This window comes from Pseudonaja textilis, chromosome 2, assembly GCF_049901715.1.
Source record: "Pseudonaja textilis isolate UNSWEBS1 chromosome 2, rPseTex1.2, whole genome shotgun sequence".
In the NCBI taxonomy this organism is placed as follows: Eukaryota; Metazoa; Chordata; class Lepidosauria; order Squamata; family Elapidae; genus Pseudonaja; species Pseudonaja textilis.
This window is the reverse complement of record NC_141991.1, coordinates 104,645,644-104,670,052: the sequence shown is the minus strand read 5'-3', so window position 1 is coordinate 104,670,052 and position 24,409 is coordinate 104,645,644. Positions and strand designations below refer to the sequence as shown.

General features: G+C 38.7%; 1 protein-coding gene and 1 long non-coding RNA gene across 3 annotated transcripts; one reads left to right on the top strand and one right to left on the bottom strand.

Moving 5' to 3' along the window:
• The first annotated feature begins 11,872 nt into the window (after positions 1-11,872).
• On the top strand, positions 11,873-16,306 carry UTS2R (urotensin 2 receptor). Of its 2 annotated transcripts, none has more exons than XM_087924772.1 (2): positions 11,873-12,100; positions 14,275-16,306. In XM_087924772.1, the coding sequence occupies exon 2, from the start codon at positions 14,422-14,424 to the stop codon at positions 15,553-15,555; it is 1,134 nt and encodes a 377-aa protein (XP_087780898.1). In that variant the 5' UTR covers positions 11,873-12,100; positions 14,275-14,421; the 3' UTR covers positions 15,556-16,306. The 2 variants fall into 2 exon arrangements, with proteins under 2 accessions (XP_087780898.1, XP_026557490.2); XM_026701705.2 differs by having other exon boundaries at positions 11,951-12,095; positions 14,275-16,182.
• Positions 16,307-19,084: 2,778 nt separating this feature from the next.
• On the bottom strand, positions 19,085-23,831 carry LOC148126987 (uncharacterized). Its single transcript, XR_015741785.1, has 2 exons — positions 21,511-23,831; positions 19,085-19,157 (listed from the first exon to the last, which is right to left on the bottom strand). It is a non-coding gene; the product is annotated as an uncharacterized LOC148126987 (long non-coding RNA).
• Between the last annotated feature and the right edge of the window lie 578 nt (positions 23,832-24,409).

Here is a 24,409-nt window from a genome sequence, read left to right as displayed (position 1 = left end):
TAACTAGATTCCAAAAGACACAATCCCACCAGGCATATAATAATCAGATAATCAGAATCCACCAGATGGCATTAAAGTAAAAGACATAATTGTTTCATGAGATCCTACTTTCTGAAACTATTGTTAAACACAGATCACATCTATTGTCCAATTATTGTTGGTGCCACCATAGCGCTAAACATGTATCATGCAATAATAAAATTTACACATACAGAAAAATACCTGCCAAAGCGAAAAGTATATACTCCACTTTAAATCCACTTTGTGATAGTTTATTGATGACTAACTTCTGAATTAAACTTTCCCCTTTTGAGAATCAAGATAAACAATAGACACTATATATCTACTACTACAAAGGTAGTTTTGAAATAGCATTAGGGTTCATGAACAGGAATCTCTCTCTCTCTCTCTCTCTCTCTCTCTCTCTCTCCCTCCCTCCCTCCCTCCCTCCCTCCCTCCCCCCGTCTCTCCAATAAAGATTCATTCTACCTAGCAAGCAGTGGTGGGATTCAAAATTTTTACTATCGGTTCTGTGGGTGTGGCTTGGTAGGTGTGGCTTGGTGGGCATGGCAGGGGAAGGATACTGCAAAATCTCCATTACCTCCCCACTCCTGGGGGATGGTTACTGCAAAATCCCATTCCCTTCCCATCCAGTAACCTGCTTTCCAGCTCCATTCTCCTGTGCAGGGCAACAAAAGAAGACCCAACCGATCAGCTGGGACTCGGGAGGCAGAGAATAGATGGGGCAGGGCCAGTCAGATGTGGCATTTGCCAGTTCTCCAAATATTCAAAATTTCTGCTATCAGTTCTCCAGAACTGGTCAGAACTTGCTGAATACCACCTCTACTAGCAAGGCTTCATGAAGAAGTTTAATGAATGCTCAAAATATACAAAACATGTTGAAAGCTTGGCAAGAAAGTCCATAGACAAAGTGAAGAATCAAGATAATGTTACCAGGGGTGGTATTCAGCAGGTTCTCCGGAGGCAGAAATTTTGAGTAGTTCGGAGAACCGGTAACAGAAATTTTGAGAAGTTCAGAATACCACCTCTGACTGGCTCCGTCCCCATCTATTCTCTGCCTCCTGAGTCCCAGCTGATCGCCTGGGTCTTCTTTTGTTGCCCTGCACAGGAGAACAGAGCTGGAAAGCAGGTTAGTGGGGTGGGGAGGAAGTATCCTTCCCCTGCCACTCCCAAGCCATGCCCACCAAGCCACACCCACAGAACCGGTAGTAAAAAAAAAATGAATCCCACCACTGAATGTTACCCTCTGAGTCTGGTCCTGGTTCAACTGGCAAATATTTGGGAGACAGACTGCCTTAACTTGTAAGAAGAAATGTTGATTGCTATTATCTCAAGACCACAAATAAGAAGATTTCCCATTGGCTGTTATTGGTGGGTAAATGTCACATTTCCTTAAGTAACCTGAAGTGTATCTTGAGAAGATTGGCTATATCTAAGCTGGCCACTTTATCTGTTGTCTAGAAATTTGGTTAACCGGACCCAGTAGAATATATGTCCTATCATATATGCTCTATGAACACCAAAATAGAGCTAAGAGATGCAAAAAGTTCAGAACATTTCTGGATCAAAGTAAGACCAATCATAAAGAAAATAGAAGTTGCCAATTTCAATTAAAGTCATTTGTTGTAACCAGCAAGTGTTGCTGTTTTTGACTCCAGACTCCTGGCCCCAGTGTTTTGCCTTCTTCATATTATGAAAAGGGGCACAAACCAGTGGATACCAACCTGATTCTGGATTTCCTATAATGTGATAGGTTTTAGCCAAAATCTTTAAAGAACTATATTCTTTCTGATTTTCATCTATTAGAGTAAGTCTCCTAGGAAGATTCTCTTGAAATGTTTTGATTTGAATGACCTTTTGTTCAACCATATTCCTGACCCTGCAGTTCAACTCTGAGTCACAAACTCCAGTGAAGAAGAGTTAGCCATCTCCAGAGGCAGAGGTTGTTTTTTTTTTTCACTTTCAGGCAGTTGCTTTTTGGCTCCTCACCAAGGATGCTGCCTTGCAAAAATGTTGAACTCCCACTTCCATTAATCCTCATCAGCAGGGTCAATAGTGGGGGATGATGGAAGTTAAAATTCAACAATATTTGGAGGGCCATACAGTCGTCTCAATTGTTCATAAATATGTTTCTTTGAAATCTCCCCTCTAGTGGGTCTATGCTCTTGTGAATAACGCCATGCTGTTTTCCTTGATGCAGGTGGAATCCATACATTCCTGAGAGTAGCGAGAGGAAAAATGTCTTAGTGCTCAAATAAAGCTGTTGGTCAGAGATCAGAAGGTCAATTTTTTGTTTCCAAGCATTAATTGACAGGATAAAAGGAAAGAGCTGATAAGGCAAACAGGAACTTCTCAAGGCCAGACTAAATTGTGAGTCAGGGGCTTTCAAAGGGCAAATGGACAAGAAAGTTGGTGGAAATGCACAAAATCACCCATGCTGTCGACCTACTGACTCAACCCCCATCTTAGCCCAATGCCTGATGGAAGATCTTCAGAGCTTTCTCAAAAAGGGTAGGAAAAGGGTAGGAAACCCTAAAATCTCAGTTGAGAGATATTCCAAAGGCTGTGGTAGCTAGAGAGAAAGTCCACCTCCAAGTTCCCACTGGTGATAACATTTGAGAGGAGTTACATGGAGTGTGTCCAAATCTAGTGAAACAGATAGATACCAGTGGTGGGATTCAAATTGTTTTACTACTGGTTCTGTGGGTGTGGCTTGGTGGACGAGGCAGAGAAAGGATATTGTAAAATCTCCAGTCAGAGTGATATTTGCCGGTTCTCCGAACTACTCAAAATTTCCACTACCGGTTCTCCAGAACTGGTCAGAACCTGCTGAATACCCACCTCTGGTAAATACCCTCAGGAAAAATGATTCTGCAAATAACCATGTAGGTCTTTTAAGAGTGATAATCACCACCTTGAATTCTACCCATAAAAATGTGGAAGCCTGTGTGATTCTGGCAACAATGGTGTAACACAAGCAAATCATGGAGCAACCACAACCACACGCATCCTGCATTCCAGACCAGGAAGGGCATTCCCATGTAGAATACATTCCACATTCCACATCTTTAGAAGCGGTGAAAGTTTTTGAATTATCATTTTTGTTTAGATTTCTACATTAGAATATTTCTATAGCTGTTTGTCTTGGTACTGCGGAAGGTTCTTCTTCACTCTGTCTTTTACCGTGGCTCTATCTTTTACCATGGTTTATCCTCACCTTACAACAGTTAACGTAGTGACCATTCAAAGTTACAATGGCACTGAAAAATGTGACTTTTGACTGTTTTGATACTTATGATCATTGCAGCATCCCCATGGTTACATGATCAAAATTAAGATGCTTGGTTCATATTTATGACCGTTGCTGTGTCCCAAGGTCATGTGATTGATCACCTTTTGTGAGCTTCCAACAAGCAAAGTCACTGGGGAAGCCAGATTCACTTAACAAGCAGGTTACTAACTTATCAACTGCAGTGATTCATTTAACAACTGTGGCAAAAAAAATGTATAAAATGGGACATAACTCACCTAACTATTGTCTCATTTAGCAACAAAAAATTTGGACTCAATTGTGGTCATAAGTTGAGGACTGCTGGTACTACTTCAGATTTGCTGGTGATTGATCAGTTCAAAGCCATCCAAAAAAAAAATTAGTTTTCTCTTCCCAAGCGTGTGGCTTAGCCAAAGCTTTCCATGACTAATTATCCCAGAAGAAATTCCAAGCATGTATCGAAGTTGTCCAGCCATTATACCCTTCAACCAGGGCAGAAAACCTGAACTGAATGTTTAATTCTATTATACATAGTGAGTGTATAATTTAATTATAAATTGTACAATTATAATTTAAAATGTATCTGCAGCTACTAAGATTGTTAGCCATGCAGGTATAAAGATAGCCAGAGAAATGATTGAAGCCTGGGAAACAGACCCCTTGTCAGTCAACAGAAGTGCTGATTAACTTATCAGGTATTTAGGAATCAAAGGCTTGGTAGTATAAGAAAACAACAGCCAATCACTGGCTGTCAACCAATAGGAAGGCGTATGACTGATAGAATAGCCCAAAGCACATATTTCAGTAGAGAGAAATTCCCTGAAGATGGGCTCCAGCACAAGTCAGAAAGCTCGGAAGAGTAAACCTCTGGTCCCAGTACTTGATCCAGATTGGATTGTGCAACATTATCCTAGGATACATATATTTGCCTTCAATCTTCTTTCTCACCCTTCTACTTTTCTCAGACTAAGATTATGTTTTTTAGAATAACAGAGTTGGAGGGAATCTTGGAAGTCTTTTATTTTAGCTCCTGCTTAAGCAGGATAACCCAGGGGTGGGATTCTACCTGGTTGGACCGGTTCTATAGAACCAGTTGTTACGATTCTACACAGTTAGAGAACTGGCAAATCGTACCACTGGCTGGTCCCTCCCCTCCCCTCCCAGCCCACTCACCCCTTACCTGCCATGCGTGCCATCAAACTTGCCTCCATTTGGTAAGTTGCTATTTTTCCTTTTTTTTCCCCGACCATCAACTGTTCTGCTGTGCCAGAAGGTTTAGATTAGCTAGAAAGCAGGAAATTGTTGGATTTCTTGCTTTCTAGCTAATCTAAAAGCAGAGCTGAACCTTCCTTAGGACTGAAGCTTCTATTTTTCAGTGCAGACTCAGAGAGCAGATTGCAGAATAGTAGATCTCTGAGTGAATCTGTGATTCAGTGAGCAACTCAATCTGCCTGCCTGCTTTGCCTGATTTTGGGTAAAAGTTGCTTTTTTATTTAAAAAATTCAATATTTGCATAAATATTTGTAATATTTACATACAAACCACACCCAGCCAGTCACATGACCACCAAGCCATGCCTAGTCAGCAAGCCATGACCACACAGTAACATGACCAAGCCACACCCACAAATTAGGCCACACCCACAGAACTAGTTGTTAAGAAATTTGAATCCCATCCCTGGGATAACCTATACCATTTCAGACAAGTGGCTGTCCAGTCTCTTTTGAAAAGCTCCCAGTGATGCAGTACCCACAACTTCTGAAGGCAAGCTGTTTCACTGGTTATTTGTCCTCACCGTTAGGAAATTTTTCCTAAGTTCTAGGTTGTTTCTCTCCTTGATTAGTTTACCAGGCCAAGCTCATGTAGTCATAATAACTACCATCTATCTTCCTCAAGATCATCTCCATGTTCCTCTGAAAGGACAGGCAGTTGTTTGGTTTCCATAGAATAAGAACAACTTGTGATTCTGGGATTTTGAGTTGCTTTGTGGACCTTTGTCTGCTAAACCTTTCATTTCACCCACTGTGAATCTATTTTGATTCATGGCCATATTCCTTCTATTCCTTAAGAGCTCCAAATAATAGAAAAGAAAGGACTGTAGCTGAAATAAATGCATGGTTAAATATTTTAGTAAGGTAATTTCCAGACCGTTTTGGTTTGGATGGAAAATGTAGTTAGTTCACAGAGTGGAAAACAAAGCAACTTTAGTTTAACAAATCAAATGAATGGCAACTTGAAGAGCCAATTTATACAATTTAAACAACTAAAATTGCTGTTTTATCTCTCCTGAGATACATTTGCAAAATGAATTTGGATTTGGTTGGTGAAAGTTTTGCAAGAATATTGAAGAAAGCTAAAAAAAAAAGATGATTAAAAGAAAGGAAGGAAGAAATGGCAGAAAAGAAAGAAATTGAGTTTTCAGTAAGAAGAGGCTCTTTTGAAGGAGTTTGTTTTAATGCCGAGACAAGTCCCTGTGGTTTTCTTGGCAAGATTTCAGAAGATTTCAGGTAAGGTTTGCCCTATCTGTTTCCTAGATCTGAGAGAGACTGATTGCCCCAAGGCCACCCAACTGGGTTTATGCCTAAGGCAGGAGTAGAACTCCCAATCTCCCAGTTTCTAGGTTGGTACCTTAACAACTGCATCAAGCGCTCTCTCTCTCTCTCTCTCTCTCTCTCTCTCTCTCTCTCTCTCTCTCTCTCTCTCTCTGTTTATTTATTTAACTGTGTTCATATGGTACTCGGTTCCAAAAAGTTTACATGTTACACTAAACAGTGTTTTGTATGTTGTAAACAGACATTATGGTTTGGTGTGTTCTTGATGTGTGAGGCCAGCCAGGTGACTTCATTGAATGTTTAGTATATTGTTGTGTTTTTTCTGTTGTCTACTGGTGCAAAGGCTTAGCAAAGGATTTCAAGCCTGTAACCACATTTTGCGATCTTTCCAAATGAGATGGAGAATTGATGGCCCCACCAGAGGTTATTGATACAGAACTTCCCTCAACATTAGTTGCTACTATAAATACTAGATTGGTCGCTACTATCAGTCACTACTATTAGTCACCACTATAAATACTAGATCAGTTTCAACCAGATGACATGTCTAGATTTCAAAAAGTCATCTCTCCTGATGAATTATACCCTGCAAGGATTGAGTCAATGAAAGGGATGGGACCTTGCTGATCTCCAGGTCTTCTAACAACTTTTTAAGCTTTTAGTCATAATGTTCAGCAGAATTGGCTGTGTGAAAGCAGATTTCAGAAAATTCCCATCCTAACATCTATAAGAAACAAGCCCTTTAACATCTATAGGAAATAAGGTCTAGTTATCAGTGGTGGGATTCAAATTTTTTTACTACCCGTTCTGTGGGAATGGCTTGGTGGGCGTGGCAGGGGAAGGATACTGTAAAATCTCCAGTCAGAGGTGGTATTTGCTGGTTTTCTGAACTATTCAAAATTTCTGCTACAGGTTCTCCAGAACTGGGTCAGAACCTGCTGAATACCACCTCTGCTAGTTATGGCTAACTTTATAGGAGAAGAAACATTCTAAACAAAGGAAGTTTTACTGGTAGATTTCTTTCAACAAAATAACATCTCAGTTGTGGGACAGTTGTCTCTCCTTCCCATCTGACATTTCTTCATCTTAGCAACTTCCTTTGATGCTATGTTTCTGGGGAGCAGTAGGGGTACTAGGTAACCTGAAGTAAAAAAGAAAAAAAAAAGGTTTTGGAAAGAGGAAATTGGAAGAAGATGCCAGGAAAGAAAAAAAAGAAAAGAATGCAATACGGTTGCTTTATGTGCAGAGAGACCGACTACAAAGTATATTTGGAAAACCATACTAAAAAGCATGTTCTGCATTTGCTAAAACGGCCCAGTGGGTTTTAGCACATCAATTTTCCTCTTTTGGATTAAACCCTTACAGAAATGGTGTATAAAAACAGAAGTCAATAAGCCAAATTGTCTCACATCGACAAATCATCATCTGCTCCAAAGAGAGTGCATTCAATGTGAAATGAAATCATTTTCTCCCTTGCCAAACCATGGCCACCTGCCTGCCAAGAGTCAAGACCATCCATTCCCCATTGAGCTATTCAATTACTATTATTCCAGAAATTCAAAAGGCTGTAGTAGAGCACAGTGGGAGAGGAGCAGGAGACTAGGAGGTGGGTGTCTATAGTGACTGTAAATAAAAGTATATTTTCTATAAGCAGGATCAGGAATCTCTGGGATATACAGGGCAGGTTTGCTATAAAACGCTTTATCAATAGGCAGACTATGTATTCCACTTCAAAAATAACCTTCAATATTAGGGCTTATTGCTCAATAGATGGGACAAGAAAATCCAGGTCTTTGGAGCATAAGGCAAACCAGAAAGAGGTCCCCCCCAAAAAAGAACCCTTAAGACAGTAAAGTAAAGTGGAATTCTTTAAGCTGAATTCAACCCCAGGGTATTTCATCAATATGCCAAGGCCCTTTTTCTGGCCAAATTACCAAAGTAGATAGGAGGGCTTCCATCAAAGTCCTAGCCAGGCCTCACCTTACATCACTTCTAATCTCAAAGTCAGCCAGATACTATAGCCACCTGCTAAGGCTTTGTAAATTAGGAGAGACCTGTGGCATTGCATTTGATGCTTACATGACAAAATCAAAACATTATAAAAAATATTCTGTGAAACTACATACTTCAACTTATGACAGTTCATTTAGTGACCGAAGTGAAAAAAGTGACTTATGACCATTTTTTCATACTTATGGCCATTGTAGCATCCCCGTGGTCACCTGATCAAAATTCAGATGCTTTGACAACTGGGTCATATTTATGGTTGTTGCAGTGTCCCGGAGTCCATGTGATTACCTTTTGCAACCTTCTGACAAGCAAGGTCATTGGAAAGCGAGATTCACTTAATAATCATGTTGTTAACTTAACAATTGCAGTGATTCACTTAACAACTCTGGCAAGAAAGGTTGTTAAATGGGGCAGAATTCACAACAACTGTCTCACTTAGAAACAGAAATTTTGGGCTTGACTGTGGTCATAAGTCAAAGACTACCTGAATTGGCTTTTCTTTTGTACAAGGAGTGATTCAACTGGTCTCCTCACACAGAGGGTATTTTGTTCCCCTCCAATCAAACAACAGGTTGTTGAAGGCTAGCTAAAGCATCTGGTATCTCCAGTGAACTTTGCCTCTCCCTGAATCCCAGGAGTTAATTTCACATATCAATATATGAAATAGATACTTTTTCCTCAGATCCAAACCTGAGGCAACTGTTTCATTCTGCCTCAGCAATAATTATAGGGAACTAATGGGGCAGTTGACAATATGTGCCATTCTAGTAAATTTGGTGTTCGGGACTGTTCCTTTACATATAATCCTATAGACTCTGATGCTATTAAATTCAGAAAAACAGTTTGTTCACGTCCAGATATCTTATAAATTATCTTCCTTAATTAATTTTCATCTGTGCCTTGGTTCCTCCTTCTCTGAAACCCCAAATTAAATTTCATTAAAACTATTCTCACATCTTGCTAACAAAATACAAGATTTAGAGCTAAGAGATCTCAGTTGAAAACTCCAGAGGATAACTTAGAGGTCAGCAAGGAATTGGAGTTTTCAGTATTTCCTTTCTACCATCTTTCAACTTCTGATTTTTTCCAGCTCAAAAGCTATGATACTGTAGATTTATTTCCATTATAATGCTGCCTCTAATTTCTTGTATCATTACTTGTTTTATTTTCACCCCCCCCCAAAAAAAAAATTCCAAAACAAATATAATTTGCATTCTCTGCTCCCTTCAAAAACTCTCTGACTTGATTTGTTTATATCAAAAACAAACAAGTCTTCTGCTTTCTTAACTCTTGGCCTTTTTTCCTTCTCCATCTGAAAAAGAAAAACAAACACAACCAGAATGAAAATCCCAATAAATCTGCAACAAATAGAAGAACAAGAAATAATGATTTACTCATTTGCATTAAAAGCATTGCTCCACAGCTTTGACTCCTGATGTTATTGCTTCTCCTTTTTTCAATTATATGATTTTTAAAAGGTATTTTTCCTCACCACAACAAGCACAACAAACGACTGATTTATTTACATTAAGGAACTTCCTCTAAAGTTTTCGTTCCAGATTTTCTTTTTGCACAGCCACATAATCAACAGAAGAAAGACCTCTTTGAGGTCCCTATTCCAGAACCTAAGCACTAAACCCCAGTGGTGAGATTCAAATTTTTTTACTAATAGTTCTTTGAGCATGGCTTGGTGGGCATGGCGGGGAAAGATACTGTAAAATCTCCAGTCAAGGTGGTATTTGCCGGTTCCCCGAACTACTCAAAATTTCTGCTACCGGTTCTCCAGAACTGGTCAGAACCTGCTGAATACCAACTCTGCTAAGCCTCCAGTATTAGAAAATATTCTCCCTCGGTATGAGTTTAGCTGTCCCAAAGCAGCCACATATGGCACATTTTGCAAAAGAGATGGAATTGTCATCTCTGGACAGAAGCTGTTGTCCTGGTGGGAGTATGGGCCATAGACCTTTTCTTGATGGCAGGAATGCACATTGTGTTCTCTACCAGCCCTCCACCGACTGGGAAGGCAACCTCTGACCATCGTTTTCTGCTACGTGTCAAAAGCAATGTTTTTTTTTTTTACTTCTGGCAGCACACATGGCAGGTGTCCTGCTGTGATCTGTTTCATGTAGGCAAATTGGATACCGTAAAGTGTGGTAGGAATGTTGGCCACTGCCTTCTACTGTTGTTTTGCTTTTTAAATCATTTTCATTGAGGAACTGTACAAGGTGGGCGCCACACCAACCAGTCTTTCTCTTCTTTTAATCAGGAGAAACAGACCAGAATTCTGCCAAGAACTGGACTATTTAAAGAAGGATTAGGGGTGACATGATGGCAGTCTTCCAATATTTGAGGGGCTGCCACAAAGAAGAGGGGCTCAATTCTTTAAAGTATCTAAAGGCAAGACAAGAAGCACAAGATGGAAGCTAATCGAAGAGAGAACCAATGTAGAACTAAGGAGAAATTTCCTGACAGTTAGAATTAACCCTTCCAGTTAGAATTAATCATTCCAGTTAGTCAGTAGAATGGCTGGCCTCCAAAAGTTGTGGGTGTTCCATCACAGGATCTTTTGCTTGAGCAGAGGGTTAGACTAAAAGACCTCTCAGGTCCCTGCCAATTCTGTTACTCTGTTAAAATACAAATCAATCAACATGTTTTCCCTTTCAACTCATGTCACAGGAAACCCATGTCAATGGAAAAGAGGGGGAGCTATGTTGTTATTTTTAACCATCCATCAGTAAGTGCACCAAAAGGAAAGATGGCAGACAGAAGACAATAGAGAAGGCTCATACAAACATCTGTCCATAGAAACCACATGATCAATGGAAAAAAATGGAACCAGGGTAAACACAATCTGGATAGAAGATCAGGAGATCAGCATGACCAAATCAGAAGAAGAAACAAAAGGCAGAAGAGGATATCCTAAGCTGGCTTAGTTTCCAACCAGTATACTCTGCAGCTTAAGGCAGCAATGTGGAAAAGCCCACAATCATATTCAGAAGAGCAGACTCTAAGCAGCTTGTTTATCTGGATTATATCACTGCATTCTGAACTGCAAAACTCCGGACATAGTGAAGGATGCTTCATTCCCAGGTCTTGTTAGAAGCCTTCAAATTTGCCTCTACCAAGGGGAGAGTAATTAACACCAAGGATGTCATGTTACATGAAATGTTTGCTGGCACCATCAAACAATGACGCTTTCGCCATTTTTTCAGGGAATAAGAATGTCTCTATCCAAAGGCTCTCAGAAGAGAGAAAGCCAAGACTCCCTAAGGAATAGACCACCAAGAAAGCCGATTCTTTTCCCTTGTATCTTTTTATTGGAGTCACCAAACCATCATGCTGTCCACAATGAGTACACTACACAAGAGGGGAAGGAGGACAATGTGGTTGGGGCCCTACGTAAAAGAGTTTTTTTTTTTTTGTAAGAAACAAAGAATTGCTCTTTTTCTCTTTTTCCCTCTTTCTCTTGCCCCCACTCAAAAAATTGCCGTAAGTTTTTTTTTAAGAACACAAAGGGATCAGAACAAGTCAGAGAACTGTTTTTTCACAGAGAACCGTTTTTCATAATCAAAATGATAGGTCCTTTATAATATCCATAAGAGTACACTGTAAGGCTTCTGACCCAAGACTCAGCCGTTTTGAAAATTTAAATTCAGTACCAAAAACCTTTGTTGATAAATTACACCCCCTCCCCTCCCTGAGGGAAAAAATGCTTTACTAACACTGTTTTTGTTCACAAAGGGTCTGCTATGAATAGAGAGATACCCAGGCACCATGTAGGGAAAGGAGCTGGAATATGGCTCCCCAGCTTCTTCTGGAGAGGAAGAAACAGCCCAGATCATTTATGTGACTCGCTGTCTCTTGGGCCAGCAAGGACTCAGCAGTGGAGGGCTGCCTCCGATTTTTGAAATGTTGCTTCTCTTCAAAGTAACCCTACCTAGCGCTATGCAAAGGCAGTTCCACAATGCTGAGCGTCATCGAGCAGCATAAATAGCAAGCACAAGTGAATGTGGAGATTGGGAGGGCACAGATTTCAAACATACTTGGCTCTCCCTCTCTATTTTCCGCACACCCATTCCAAATGCCTTAAGCTTTTGGGTCCCAGGCTGCTTCTTTTTGTCTGCAAAAGATCTTTTAGTCACATTCTGGCTAAGTCTGCTGGTTTTTTTCACCACCCCTTTATTTTATTTTATTTTATTTTATTGCCCAAGAAGAAACCTCATCAACTGGATTTCACTGAAGTCAGGTTTGATTCTAGATTTTTATATGTTTACTTTATTTGCTGTTTTCTCCCCTTATTTTGGGCAACCCCTTGAAATGTGGATGGTTTACCTGACTGAATGACTGACTGAGATGAAAGATAGATTTCTAAGTAGCTTGAAAAAATGTGTGATGTGCTTGGGTTAATGTAAAATGTAAAGCTCAGCTATATCCAGTGTCTGCTGAGGTGTTTCTCTAGACCTTCCCGGGCATGCTGAAAATTTGATTTGACAAACTGATTCAGTTGTAAAATCAGTTCAGCACAGTGAGTTGCTCTGCTCTCGTGGTGGGAGGGAAGGGGAATTGTTGCTTGGATCTTTTTAATCTTTCTCCAAACTGACCAAAGTGATACAGTAAACCTAGAATCGTTTTGGCAGAATACCAATGCTATAATACTTGAGGTCAAAAGAGTCATAAACTTAAATACATTTAACATACAGGAGGGTGAAGATGTGATTGCTGCTGTTGTTTTAAAAGCAAATAGAGAAGAACGTACTGGCAGGGTGAGAATTGTTGGGCCTAAACAGGGAATTAATTAATTCTTCCATAAATCTCCCTCTGAAATTAATATTGCTTTGGGAATAGATCTTACAGTATTATCCACATCCCCATTTAGTTATTTATTTATATTAATCAGTTGTCTGATTTATTACCCCCTGTGTGTATGTGTGTGTGTGTGTGTGTGTGGTGTGATCCTATAAGTCAGCATTTGCAAGGTGAATTTTATTGGGCATTCAATCAAGTCCTTGCAAATTTGCATGGAAGCCATACAGCAAATAAATGAATACTGTGAGGTAAGCTAGGCTGAGAGAGATTAACAGCCAATCAATTTCATGGAGCTGAAGCTTTCAGGTCTCAAGATAACAAATTATTCAAATGAACTCCAGGCAGATTATCATAATTGTATGGAATTTACTGTCATAAAATTTGCTGATAGCCTCTAGGTCAGTAGGTTTGCAAGACCAAACAAATTTGTGGAAGGTAATTTCTAAGGGCTGATAGAGAGCAAGCTGCAATTGTACCCCATTGCTACTGCAACAGTGCTGAGTGGAACATGGATTTTAAACACAGTTACTATGATTTTGAATTGCTTTAAAAATAACAATAGGTTGCCCCAGACATGCCATATTTCATACCATACAGATATTATGAATTACTGATGTTTATAATGTGCTGTCAATGTACATAGCATTTTATAAGGATCAGATATGATAAACCCAGCTCCCCAAGGAGCTTACACTCTAAAATCGATAGATCTAAGATCTAAATAGATCTAAGAAAATAGAAGGAAGAGAGAAACTGAAGAATGAATAAGCAAAGGAAAAATCTTTTTGTTGCATACAGTATATCTTGATAGAGCTGCATATTAGAATACAGAACTATTTTAAAAGTTCCCTGAAAAGGTGGGTTTTGAACAGGGGCTTAAAAGGAAATAAAACTGGTGGTCATGTGGCAGAATCCTGAAGGAGAGTTGACATATCATTTATCAAGCAGTAAAGGAAAAAGTGAGGAGTCATAGGAAGGAGCAGAAAATGTTTAGAGGAATGTAAGAGGTAAGAAGGTAAGAATAAGGACATCAGAGATTTTGAAGATAAGGACAGAACTCTTTTTGTGAGATTCAAAAGAGAAAGCAAAACAAAGCAGGAGGAAGGTGTGTAGTCAGATCTGAATGATGTGGTTAATTCTGGCAGTGTCATACCAGAAATGAGACCAGGGAAAACTTGAGTAGCGCCATATCTAGTTATATCCTTAGCCACAAAGAAATTGTATTTGCAGTTAATTCACTAATAGACTGAGTTAATGTTTACAAAATGCCATTTAGGTTTCTTTTACTAAAATATAATGGTGGCTATAATAATTAGACTTGTTCATTCCGGCTATATAGATGTGGAGCAGTGATTCTAGAGGCAAATGCTTTAGAACCCAGTAAAGCTGTTCTTTTTTTCTATTAAAGATAGCTGGATGGCCAGAGCTGGATGAACAATAAATTGAAAAAAAAAAAAAGGTTAAAGCAAACAAACATCCCCTCTCCGTTCCCCCCCCACCCCCACACAAAAAACTGTCAACTACTAATAAGCCTGGGAAATAAAGCCTAACAAACAAAAAAGCTATAGCACTGCATTATTCTGCCTTACAGTGTCTTTTCTGCCCTTTCTCTAGAATAAATACAAGGCTGAAGATCACAGATGTTTCTGACATTTCAACATAAATTAATCTCAGCTACACGGTACTTCCTTCCTTCTTCTCTTCGAAGAGTCAAATATTGCTTGCTGTTGATTGCTCAAGGCATGTAAAGCTAGAACTTTTATGAGAATGGATGGCACCATCTCCTCCACCATTAGAGTGGCCACAGACACAGAAACTGGCAGTCTGCTCAGGAGTAACCCTAATATTTCTTCCAACAACACATGGGGTGAGGCCTTCTCTGCCAGCTCTTTGGAGGACATTGTAGCTACCTGCACCATTGGGACCATCCTGTCTCTTATGTGCGTAATTGGGGTGACAGGCAATGTCTACACCTTGGTTGTGATGTGCCATTGCATGAGGTCCTCTGCCTCCATGTACATCTACATCATCAACTTGGCCCTAGCAGACCTGCTCTACCTTCTCACTATCCCTTTCATTGTGGGGACTTATTTCGTTCAGGAATGGTACTTTGGAGATACAGGTTGCCGAATCCTTTTCAGCTTGGATTTCCTCACTATGCATGCTAGCATTTTCACCTTGATGGTGATGAGCACAGAGAGATACTTTGCGGTGTTGAAACCTTTGGACACTGTGAAGAGGTCAAAGAGTTATCGGAAAGCGATTGCCCTCATTATCTGGGTAGCATCTCTGCTTCTCACTCTGCCAATGCTGATCATGATCCAGCTGGTACAAGGGGAAAAGGATATCTGTCTCCCCACCTGGAGCAAATTGTCTTACAAGATCTACATCACCATTCTCTTCTGCACCAGCATTGTTGGCCCTGGTGTCGTCATTGGGTATCTCTACGTTAGACTAGCAAGAACCTACTGGGTGTCCCAGACCACTTCCTTGAAAGAGACCAAGCGGCTACCCAACCAAAAAGTCCTCTACTTAATCTTCACGATTGTGCTGGTCTTCTGGGCCTGCTTCTTGCCATTCTGGATCTGGCAGCTGATCTTCCAGTACTACGAGCCTCTTCCCATGTCTCCTAAAGCCACTAGGAATGTCAACTACCTGACCACCTGCCTGACCTACAGCAACAGTTGCATCAACCCTTTCCTCTACACCTTACTGACCAAGAACTACAAAGAATATTTGAGGAACAGGCAGCGTTCTTTTCACAGCAGCCGCAACTACTTCCAGAGAAGGAACCGATTTCAAAGGATTTCCGGGAGATCTTTGTCAACAACCAGCCAGCATTGTACAGAGACTTTTATGCTTCCACCCATTCCAGGGGGAAGTAATAGCCCATGATGAAAGAAGCACACTTCCGAAATCAACTGTCATCAAAGTCAGAAGAAGAAAGCAAGCATTACATTTGAAAGGGAGGGATTGTAGAAGAGATACATGCTGGGTTTAGAGTTTTGATGATTTGTCATCATAGTAAATCAGGGGGAAAAAAGCTTTTGTGTTTCATACAACCCGTGATATGTCACTGTAAGTTTTGCTTCTTGAAATTTTATTATTCATATTGTGAACAGTATTCACTAAGCAGAATTATTTGGGAGATAAAGGTATGAATAAAAAAAAATGTGTTAATTTGTTTTATGGTTCAGCTGGAAGGCAGGTAGCAATTTTGTGGAAATCGAATTTGAGGGAAATGTTTGACTTTCTACTGAATTCGTATCAGCTAAATTCATATATAGGGACTAAAAACTTGGGTACATATTGTCCAGTAGATTTCTCAGGACTGACAGTTGTGAGTTTGTGGATAAAACCACTTTATGCACACCTACACATTCAAATCTGTTTGCCTTTACCCCTAGCACATTCTTCACTGATAATGTCAAGCGTCGTTCTCTGTGCTTCAAAAATAATTCCAAATATATAATTTGCACCTGAGGAAAAAGTGCTGTGACTGCTTTATGGAACTGAATCATTAATGTTAATATGAATCTTAAAGCAATCCCTCTTTCTTCCCCACAAATGTTTCATCTTCCCTCTCAGGGGTCATTTTAATAAATAGTAGAACAGTCCAAAACACTTCTTCCAAAGCTTTTTTTTTTTTAAAGATGCACAGCTCTAGTGTCAAATATTGTGTGGCAATATTATAAATACAGGCATTTAGTTCTGAACTTATAACCACAACCACAATCAAGCCCAAAATTTTTGTTGCTAAGCAAGACATTTATTAAGTGAATTTTGTCCCATTTTATGACCTTTCTTGCCACAGTTGTTAAGTGAATCAATGCAGTTGTTAAGATAGTAACACAATTGTTAAATGAATATAGCTCCCCCATTGACTCTGCTTGTCAGAAGATCACAAAAGGGGACCACGTGACCCTGGGACACTGCGACTCATAAATATGAGTCAGTTGCCAAGCATCTGAGTTTCAATCATGTGACAGTGGGGCTGCTGCAATGGTCATAAGTGTAAAAAATGGTCATAAGTGACTTTTTTCAGTGCCATTATAACCTCAAATGGTCATTAAATGAACTGTTGTAAGTTGAGGACTACCTGAAGATGACATAAACAAAAAATAAAGATTGTTCAATGAAAATAACTCAAAGAGAATATAATATAGCATCTCTGCAGTAATAAAGCTGCTGTGTAGCATTTGTTTGTTAACATAAACAAGAATTAAAGCAGGTTCTTTAAGAGCCATGCTTCATGGCTGGACAGAAAGTTTCAGTAAGAAGTGTCTGTGCAAACCCTATTCATTTCTTTGAAACCCTATTCATTCGTTCATCTATGAGATCCAGCATTTTGGGGCACAAAACATTTTACAAAGCAACCTATAATATTGTCATCGCTACATAAATAGTGGGGTTTTTTTAAAAAAACTTTTTGCTCTTAGGACCGACCACTTGCTACTTTTAAAAGTTATGCAGGACTTCCAAAAGAGCTTTGGTAATATTTATATTTTCCATATATTATAAATTGAAATTGATGCATTCATGGAATATTTATTAATTAATCCATGTAAAAATAACTGTATTAAACTCATTAGATGTTAACATAAATAAAATATTGATCATAAAAAGCCCTATATATTTTAACAAATTTAAAAAAGAGAGAGAGAAGAGTGCCATTGTTTTAAAGGTTTGTATCTTCAATAGTTGCCAAATAATTTTGATTTCAAGGACCCTTGAGGGGTGTGTTTGGGGAACTCCAAAAAACATAGCCATAAGCACTTTAATACTAGTATTCTTATCCTGTGATTTTAAAAAAACCCAATATCCTAAGTAATCTGTAGCAATGCTGTGAGAGAATTATGGCATTTTGAAATTGTGACATTTTTGCAATGTTTCTCATTTAACTGAAGGTGTGCTTTGCATCTTTTTTTTTTTTAGCGGGAGTTTTGTTCTAATACTTTTACCTTGCCAGGTTCTACAAGTCAATGCACAGCAGGGCCATTACTGTGTTTTTTTTTTTTTACTTCATGCGAAATATAGATATTGCCTCATTAGGAACAACAGTCATCTCCAGTATGACATGGAAAGTGATTTTCTAGTTTTTTCTCCATGCAGCAGGAGAAACCTTGAGATTTTTTTGGTCAGGAAGCAAGGGGGGCATTTGCTGGTTTTCAATATTATAAAATTGGAGCGGAGGGATCAGTGGTGGGATTCAATTTTTTTTTACTACTGGTTCTGTGGGTGTGGCTTGGTGGGCGTGGCAGGGGAAGGATGCTGTAAAGTTTCCAGTCAAAAGTGGTAGTTTGCCAGTTCTCCAAACTACTCAAAATTTCCGCTACTGGTTCTCCAGAACTGGTCAGAACCTGCTGAATACCACCTGGGAGGGGGAAGTGGGGGGGAGTGATTATCCCATTACTAGTAACTAGAAAATCTCGAGTCCAGAACAATACATGCCTTTACCAAGCATAATCAACTAGGACAGCACAAGTTCTTTTTTAAAAAAAAATCCTTCCCTTCCTCGTTTTCCCTTTATGTTAGTTTGTAATTAAATGTTTGTTTCTGAAATTTAATAAAGATATTTAAAATAAAAAGATGCTATTCCCTTTTAAAACCTCTATTACCCCTTCCGCTCTCTAGTTCAAAAGAAAACTAATATGGCTGTGAATGTATACACATGAGGAGAAAACAGAGTCCAAATCAGCCGTGTAAAGCTAGACAGAGACACAGCTGCTTTCATCATTTAAACAAGGGCCTTGTATACATTCCCCCACACTGCAAAGCTTCACTCCACTCACTAGATTTGTACAGCACTGTAACAGAGGAAACTCATTATTTTCCTAGAGTTTATGAGAGCTATCCAGCTCCTCCCAATGGCAAGTTACAAAAAATCCTAATTTATATTCATGCATACTTATTACCTGGATTTCAGCTGCACATAAACATGCAGGGTATTGTGGTGTCCAACAAAAAGAAAAAGAAAAAAGAAAAATCTGATACTTTAGAGACTACAACCAAAATTTTGAAGAAAAATTTTGTTTTGCTTTTTCGTTTTCCTTTTCAGTAAGGGTAATTTGAAGGAATTAATTCCAAAATATATTTTTCTAAATCAGGGTATTATAGAAAAGAGAACAGTTAGGAGAAAAACCAAAATTAGCCAAGCCTAAAAGAGAGAAGAAGGAGATGGAGAGGAGCTAGTCTAAGACTGATTAAAAGGAACAACTCCTAAAGCAAGAGCATCCATTGTTGGGAGTAGTTAGCCTAGGTTGGTTGGTTTCTGAAATAAAACAGGGTCAACTCTAATTAACACTTGTGTAGAGACCACCTGGGGATCTCAAGACTGGGGAACCTAGTTTAGATCCCACCAAGAAGAATGTAGCAGAAGTCTATTTCAAATCTAGAATGAGGAATCTGGAAATCAAGTCTGATCTGAGAACATCTTTACTTGAAGGAAAAATGTTGGTTGTGAGTTTCAGGTTGGTAGATGTGGTGATAGTGAAAAGCTAAGGAGAAAAACACATAAAAGAAATTAATTGCTTTATGTTATCAATAGGGGGGAAATCATGCAAAAATCTGTCTGTTCTTTCCTGCTGTGTAAATAAAATGGAAGCTGGCTGAGAAAGAAGTGAGGAGATCCATCTGACTGGTAAATAATATAGAAGAAATATCCTTCCCCAAATCCTGAACTTCTGAATCTTTACTCTGGGAGGGAATTTAGTAAATTAAAATAAACAGAACTAAGGGAAGTGGTTAGAATTCAGTTTTACCAGCTAACTTTGCTCACAGTCTAGAGTTCAATCCTGATGGGCTTAAGATTGACTCAGCCTTTCATCCTTCCAAGGTTGGTAAAATAAGGATTGTTGGGGGCAATACGCTGACATTGTAAACTGCTTAGAGACTGCTGTAAAGCACTGTGGAGCGATATATAAGTCTAACTGCTATTGCTATTTATTGCCTTTGTTTGGTTAGTTGCAGAATTGGGATGATCTAGATGTGGTATTCAGCAGGTTCTGACCAGTTCTGGAGAGCCAGTAGCGGAAATTTTGAGTAATTCGGAGAACTGGCAAATACCAACTCTGATTGGAGATTTTACAGTATCCTTCCCCTGCCACGCCCACTAAGCCACACCCACAGAAACGGTAGTAAAAAAAATTGAATCCCACCACTGAGGTGATTCAATTAAGTTTCTGCAGGGTATATAAAGCAAAATGATCAGTTTAATCATGTAGCCATGCTGCCATCTCCACTTCTCAAACTCTCCAACCAATCATATCAAGGAGGCAGAGACAGGGCAGAGTCTGCTCTCCAGTATCTGATGTCTTTGTGATGGCTTAATCATCAACTTTCCTCAGTCTGATTCCTTTTGAATCTTCTTGATAACTAATCCATTTAACTTCTTGTGATGCTTGCCATAAAGGAGAAAGGCTGACATTTAAAAGATTAGCACAAATAATCACTTAAGCTCCTCAATTGAAAGCAACATCCAGGCTGTTCTGACCTGAAGGTTCGCTGGAAGATTCTGACTCTGATAGTTTAGATGTGAGGGCAAAGATATGAATGGATTGGCAGGAGAAAGTATTATTTATTTAAATATATGCAACATGTGACTGAAATCCAATTCAATTGTATTACAGGGGATGTATTCAGGTACACATAGAGAAACTAAGTGTCCCTGCAGCTACTCCTTATTAACCACTAAAATGAAACCTTTAGATGTAGCAAAGTTTAACTCCCTTCACCTACAAACAGCACTATTCTGGTTTTCAAGGGAGAAAGAGGACAGAAGGATTCTCACTTTCCTGCTTTTTGTAGATTCTCCTCATCTTATCTCCAAGTAAGCATCTTCCCAGAGGCCAAGGATCTTGGGAAACAAGCCATCCCCATATCATAACTTGACACAGTGGTGGGGCTGTCACTGTTCAGCAGATGTTGAGGTTTTGAAGGACTGCTAGAGCCATGTTCAAAAGGAGAAGTGGAGTCTACTGGTCGCTGAAAACACTGAACCTCCTCAAAACAACTGAATGCAGGAGCAACTCTGCCTAAGTTTCAGTAATGGAGGGCTTCTCTTGTGCCTTAGCTGCGCTGGAATGAATTTCAATTGCATAAAAATTATCTTTAACACATAGCACAAAAGTTGTTCCCAAGAGATTCCCAAGAAGCAGAAACAATATTTTACTTTAAAAAACAACAACAGCCAACACTTTTTTATAAAAGCATCCCGAGTGAACTCATTCCATTAAATTATTCCGTTTAAAGGAAACCAAGAGCTTCAAGGCTTTTAAATCCTTTGTTGGTCTAACCCAAATTATAATTTCACGAATTGCTTTATTCTATCACAAAGCTATACTTATTAGACATTTAGTGGTGACACTAAGAGCCAAAGGATAGTGCTGAGGGTTTTCTGTATCTTGAGCCAAGTGCAATACTATACCCTCTTAACTAGCTTCCCTTCCTTTCCGTTTTCTCTTCGGTTCCCTAGGTGTGGTTTTTTTAAAGCATTTTTTTAGATTAGTTGGATATAAAACTCTCTATTACACATTCCTTCCTTGCAACATCACTGCTTGGATCAGGGGCCCTTAATAATGGCTTAGACAGCCGTTCAGTGTCCTCTTATTACCTATCATGTGATCTATTAGGTCTTTGGGTAGTTCCTGCTTTTCAAAATTATTCAAAATACTTCTATTCTTTTGTATTGGTGACCAAAGAACTATTTCTTATGTATGCAAGGCCAATTAGAAAAAGATGTCTTTTGTCTTTCCCCTGTCTTTCCCCATATATATTTTATCACCTCAGTGTCTCAGTCAAAGGCCATTTCTTTCAAGGCTCCAGAATCTTATCTTTGCAGATCCCACCCACCAACATTCCTTATTTGAAAGTCTGTAGAGATTCTCAATCATCTAGGTCATGGCTGTCCCATAGGTGCTTTTTCAAAGGCAACTGGACTTTTTTGTTTTTTCTTTGAAGATGTTTTGCTTCTCATCCAAGAAGCTTCTTCAGCTCTGACTAGATGGTGGGGAATGGAAGGACTTATATTCCTTGCAGACAGCTGGTCATTTGAGGGTCATTGAAGCACTTGGAGGTTTATCTGTGTCCTCGGGGTCACCTGAGTAGTGCTAATGGTTCCTGTAGTCTGCCATTTTTCTGGAAATCTGTTCATACTCCCACACCATTCGAAGGATGTTCATCGCAAACTGCATAGTTAAAAGTTTGTAGAGATTCTCAGTCATCCATGTCATGGTTGTCCCAAAGGTGTTTTTTGAGGAGGCAGCTAGACTTTTTTCTTTTTTTCTTTCAAACATCTTGTTTCTTTCTTTTATTTCCTCCATTCTGCTCTCCCTGCCTCAAGAATTTCATACTCAATATTTCAAAAACCTATTCTAGTGAAACCACTGGAGGTATCTAGTTTGAAATGAGGCGGGTATAATGTCCCCGAAAGGTCTGTTCTTCTTGCTATGAAGGAGGAGGCCATTCAATGTTTCCCATTATAGATTTTTTCTCCTAAAGAGAACTTCAAATTAGCCCATACCAAATCAGTTTTGTTTCAAAAATGACAAATCCAAACATATCTATTTCCAATAGAAGAAAATATATGCAGCTCCAGGTTGAATTGTGGAGTCCTATCTCTAAGCTTGGTGGTTTACTCAGAGCTCTGATAATGTTACCTAGTTGGGTAATGAAATATCAAGAAAGAAAGAAAGAAAGAAAGAAAGAAAGAAAGAAAGAAAGAAAGAAAGAAAGAAAGAAAGAAAGAAAGAAAGAAAGAAAGAAAGAACTCCACAATACCTAATCCAGAATGAATCAAGACTATATTGTGCAGATATAGTTATTTTCTCAGTGGCTAATGTGAAACATGATTTTATTTCAGATTAAGCTGAAGTTTCTGATTTTGTCTGGCAGAGGTAGACTATTTTCTGAATCTTAGAGATTCTACATTCTTCTAGGAACCCCCCCACCCCAATAATCATCAAAGAGAAAAACTTTAGTAATGTACTCTTGAGTATCTGCAGCACAAGGAGGTATGAAAAGTCCAATCCTGTATTGGATTGTTGTAAGCCTTTTTTAAATGAGAATACGTGATCCTTTTTTTATGTAAGATCTTTAGAACTTAGAATGACTAGGTTGATAATCTACAATTTAGTAGCATTCAGATGATTATTTCAATTCCCTATGGCAGAAAATAAGGCCTACAAACATTCGTATGTTTTTTCTTGCTCACTATTTAAATATATATAAAAGTTCCCTTTAGGTCTAAAATAACTCATTATATCATAATGAATTAATACAGACTGTATTTTTACAAAATATTCCACTGAGCTGCAGCAGGTTTCATAATCTTATTCACTGGAGAATATTAAAATCTCATCCATTTAAGTAAATTCATTCTTCAATAACAGGGTGAAATACTTGCATAGACTTTACAACAATTTTGCTCTACCTCCTACTCATACCCCTATGAATTCAGTCTATTTCTGAATGATATTTTGATGTGGATTTAAAAGTGCTTCTACCCTTTTCCTTAGGCATTTGCTTATGTAGAATCAAAAATAAAATAACCGATAAAATAAATTAACCAAATACACAATGCAGTCAAGGTCAAACCAATAAGTTGATCTGTGTACTACTGTTATTCCCTGAAAGTTGAGAAACTGTACTGGTTGTTTTGAGATGTTTTTGATGTATAGTAGTGTTATCCTTTGTTATCCTAGTGTTATTGCTTGATTGGTTGGGCTGGAGTAGGTTGAATGTTTTGATAAAGTTGTGTGGGATATCCATTTTGTTGGAAGCTGTTGTTTAGTAATGTGTTTCTTTTTCTGATGATTTGAGTTGCTGTAGTGTGTTTGTATTTGGCTGAATAATTTTCTTACACAGCTCCTCTTGTGGGAGGTTGGGTTGTTACTTTGGTAATGGAGCATTTGATTAATATAAGTTGTTTTTCAATAATCTTGCATTTCTAGTTTGCCCTCAGTTCCCCTGCTGATGAGGATATCCAAGAAGAGTCTTTTGTTGTTGTTGTTGTCTTCTTCTCTTGTGAATTTCATTCCTTTGAACAATCTCTTGTGTTGTAATGGTTTGAGACAGATGATAAGTGAACTTCGCTCTGAGCATGCTACGCTCAGAGCTGCACGTAATTATCTTTGGCACCGCTCTCAGGAGCAGAAATGATATTTATAAGCACTCTCTTTTAAATGAAAGAAAAATACGTTCAAACCTCAAGTTGAATTACTCTTTATATCAAAGGAAGATAATAAATGCAGAATAGGACTTCAACAGAGATGACCAGGTCTTAGCAAGTCTTTTCTTCCTGAATTAACAGATCTTCCTCAATAATACAATTGGACATTTATGGGGTTTTAAATTAGACGAGCACTAAACTTGATCTGTGCTCTTGGGACTGGTTTAAGTAGATTTTTATGCGTTCCCCCATTTTTAATTGGAAAAAGCTATTGGCTTCATTAAAGCACAGAAAGGCAAATATTGAAAGGTTGATTGCAAATATTTTACTCCCCAAGAATGTCTGGGCATAAAAGGGAAATCATAAAGGCCAAGATGGTACCCACAACCATTTGATTACAGACTCATCTCATGTCATTGAAATCTCATTGTGATGCATGTAAAAAGGATGGGACTTTTTACTAAACAATTTTCTGTTTATAATTTATAAGAAAGTTATAACCACATAAATTTGTTATAATCAGGCAGAAATCTGCAAAAGCTGAATTGTGATAGCCTGATTTTTTACCTCTTTAATAGACCT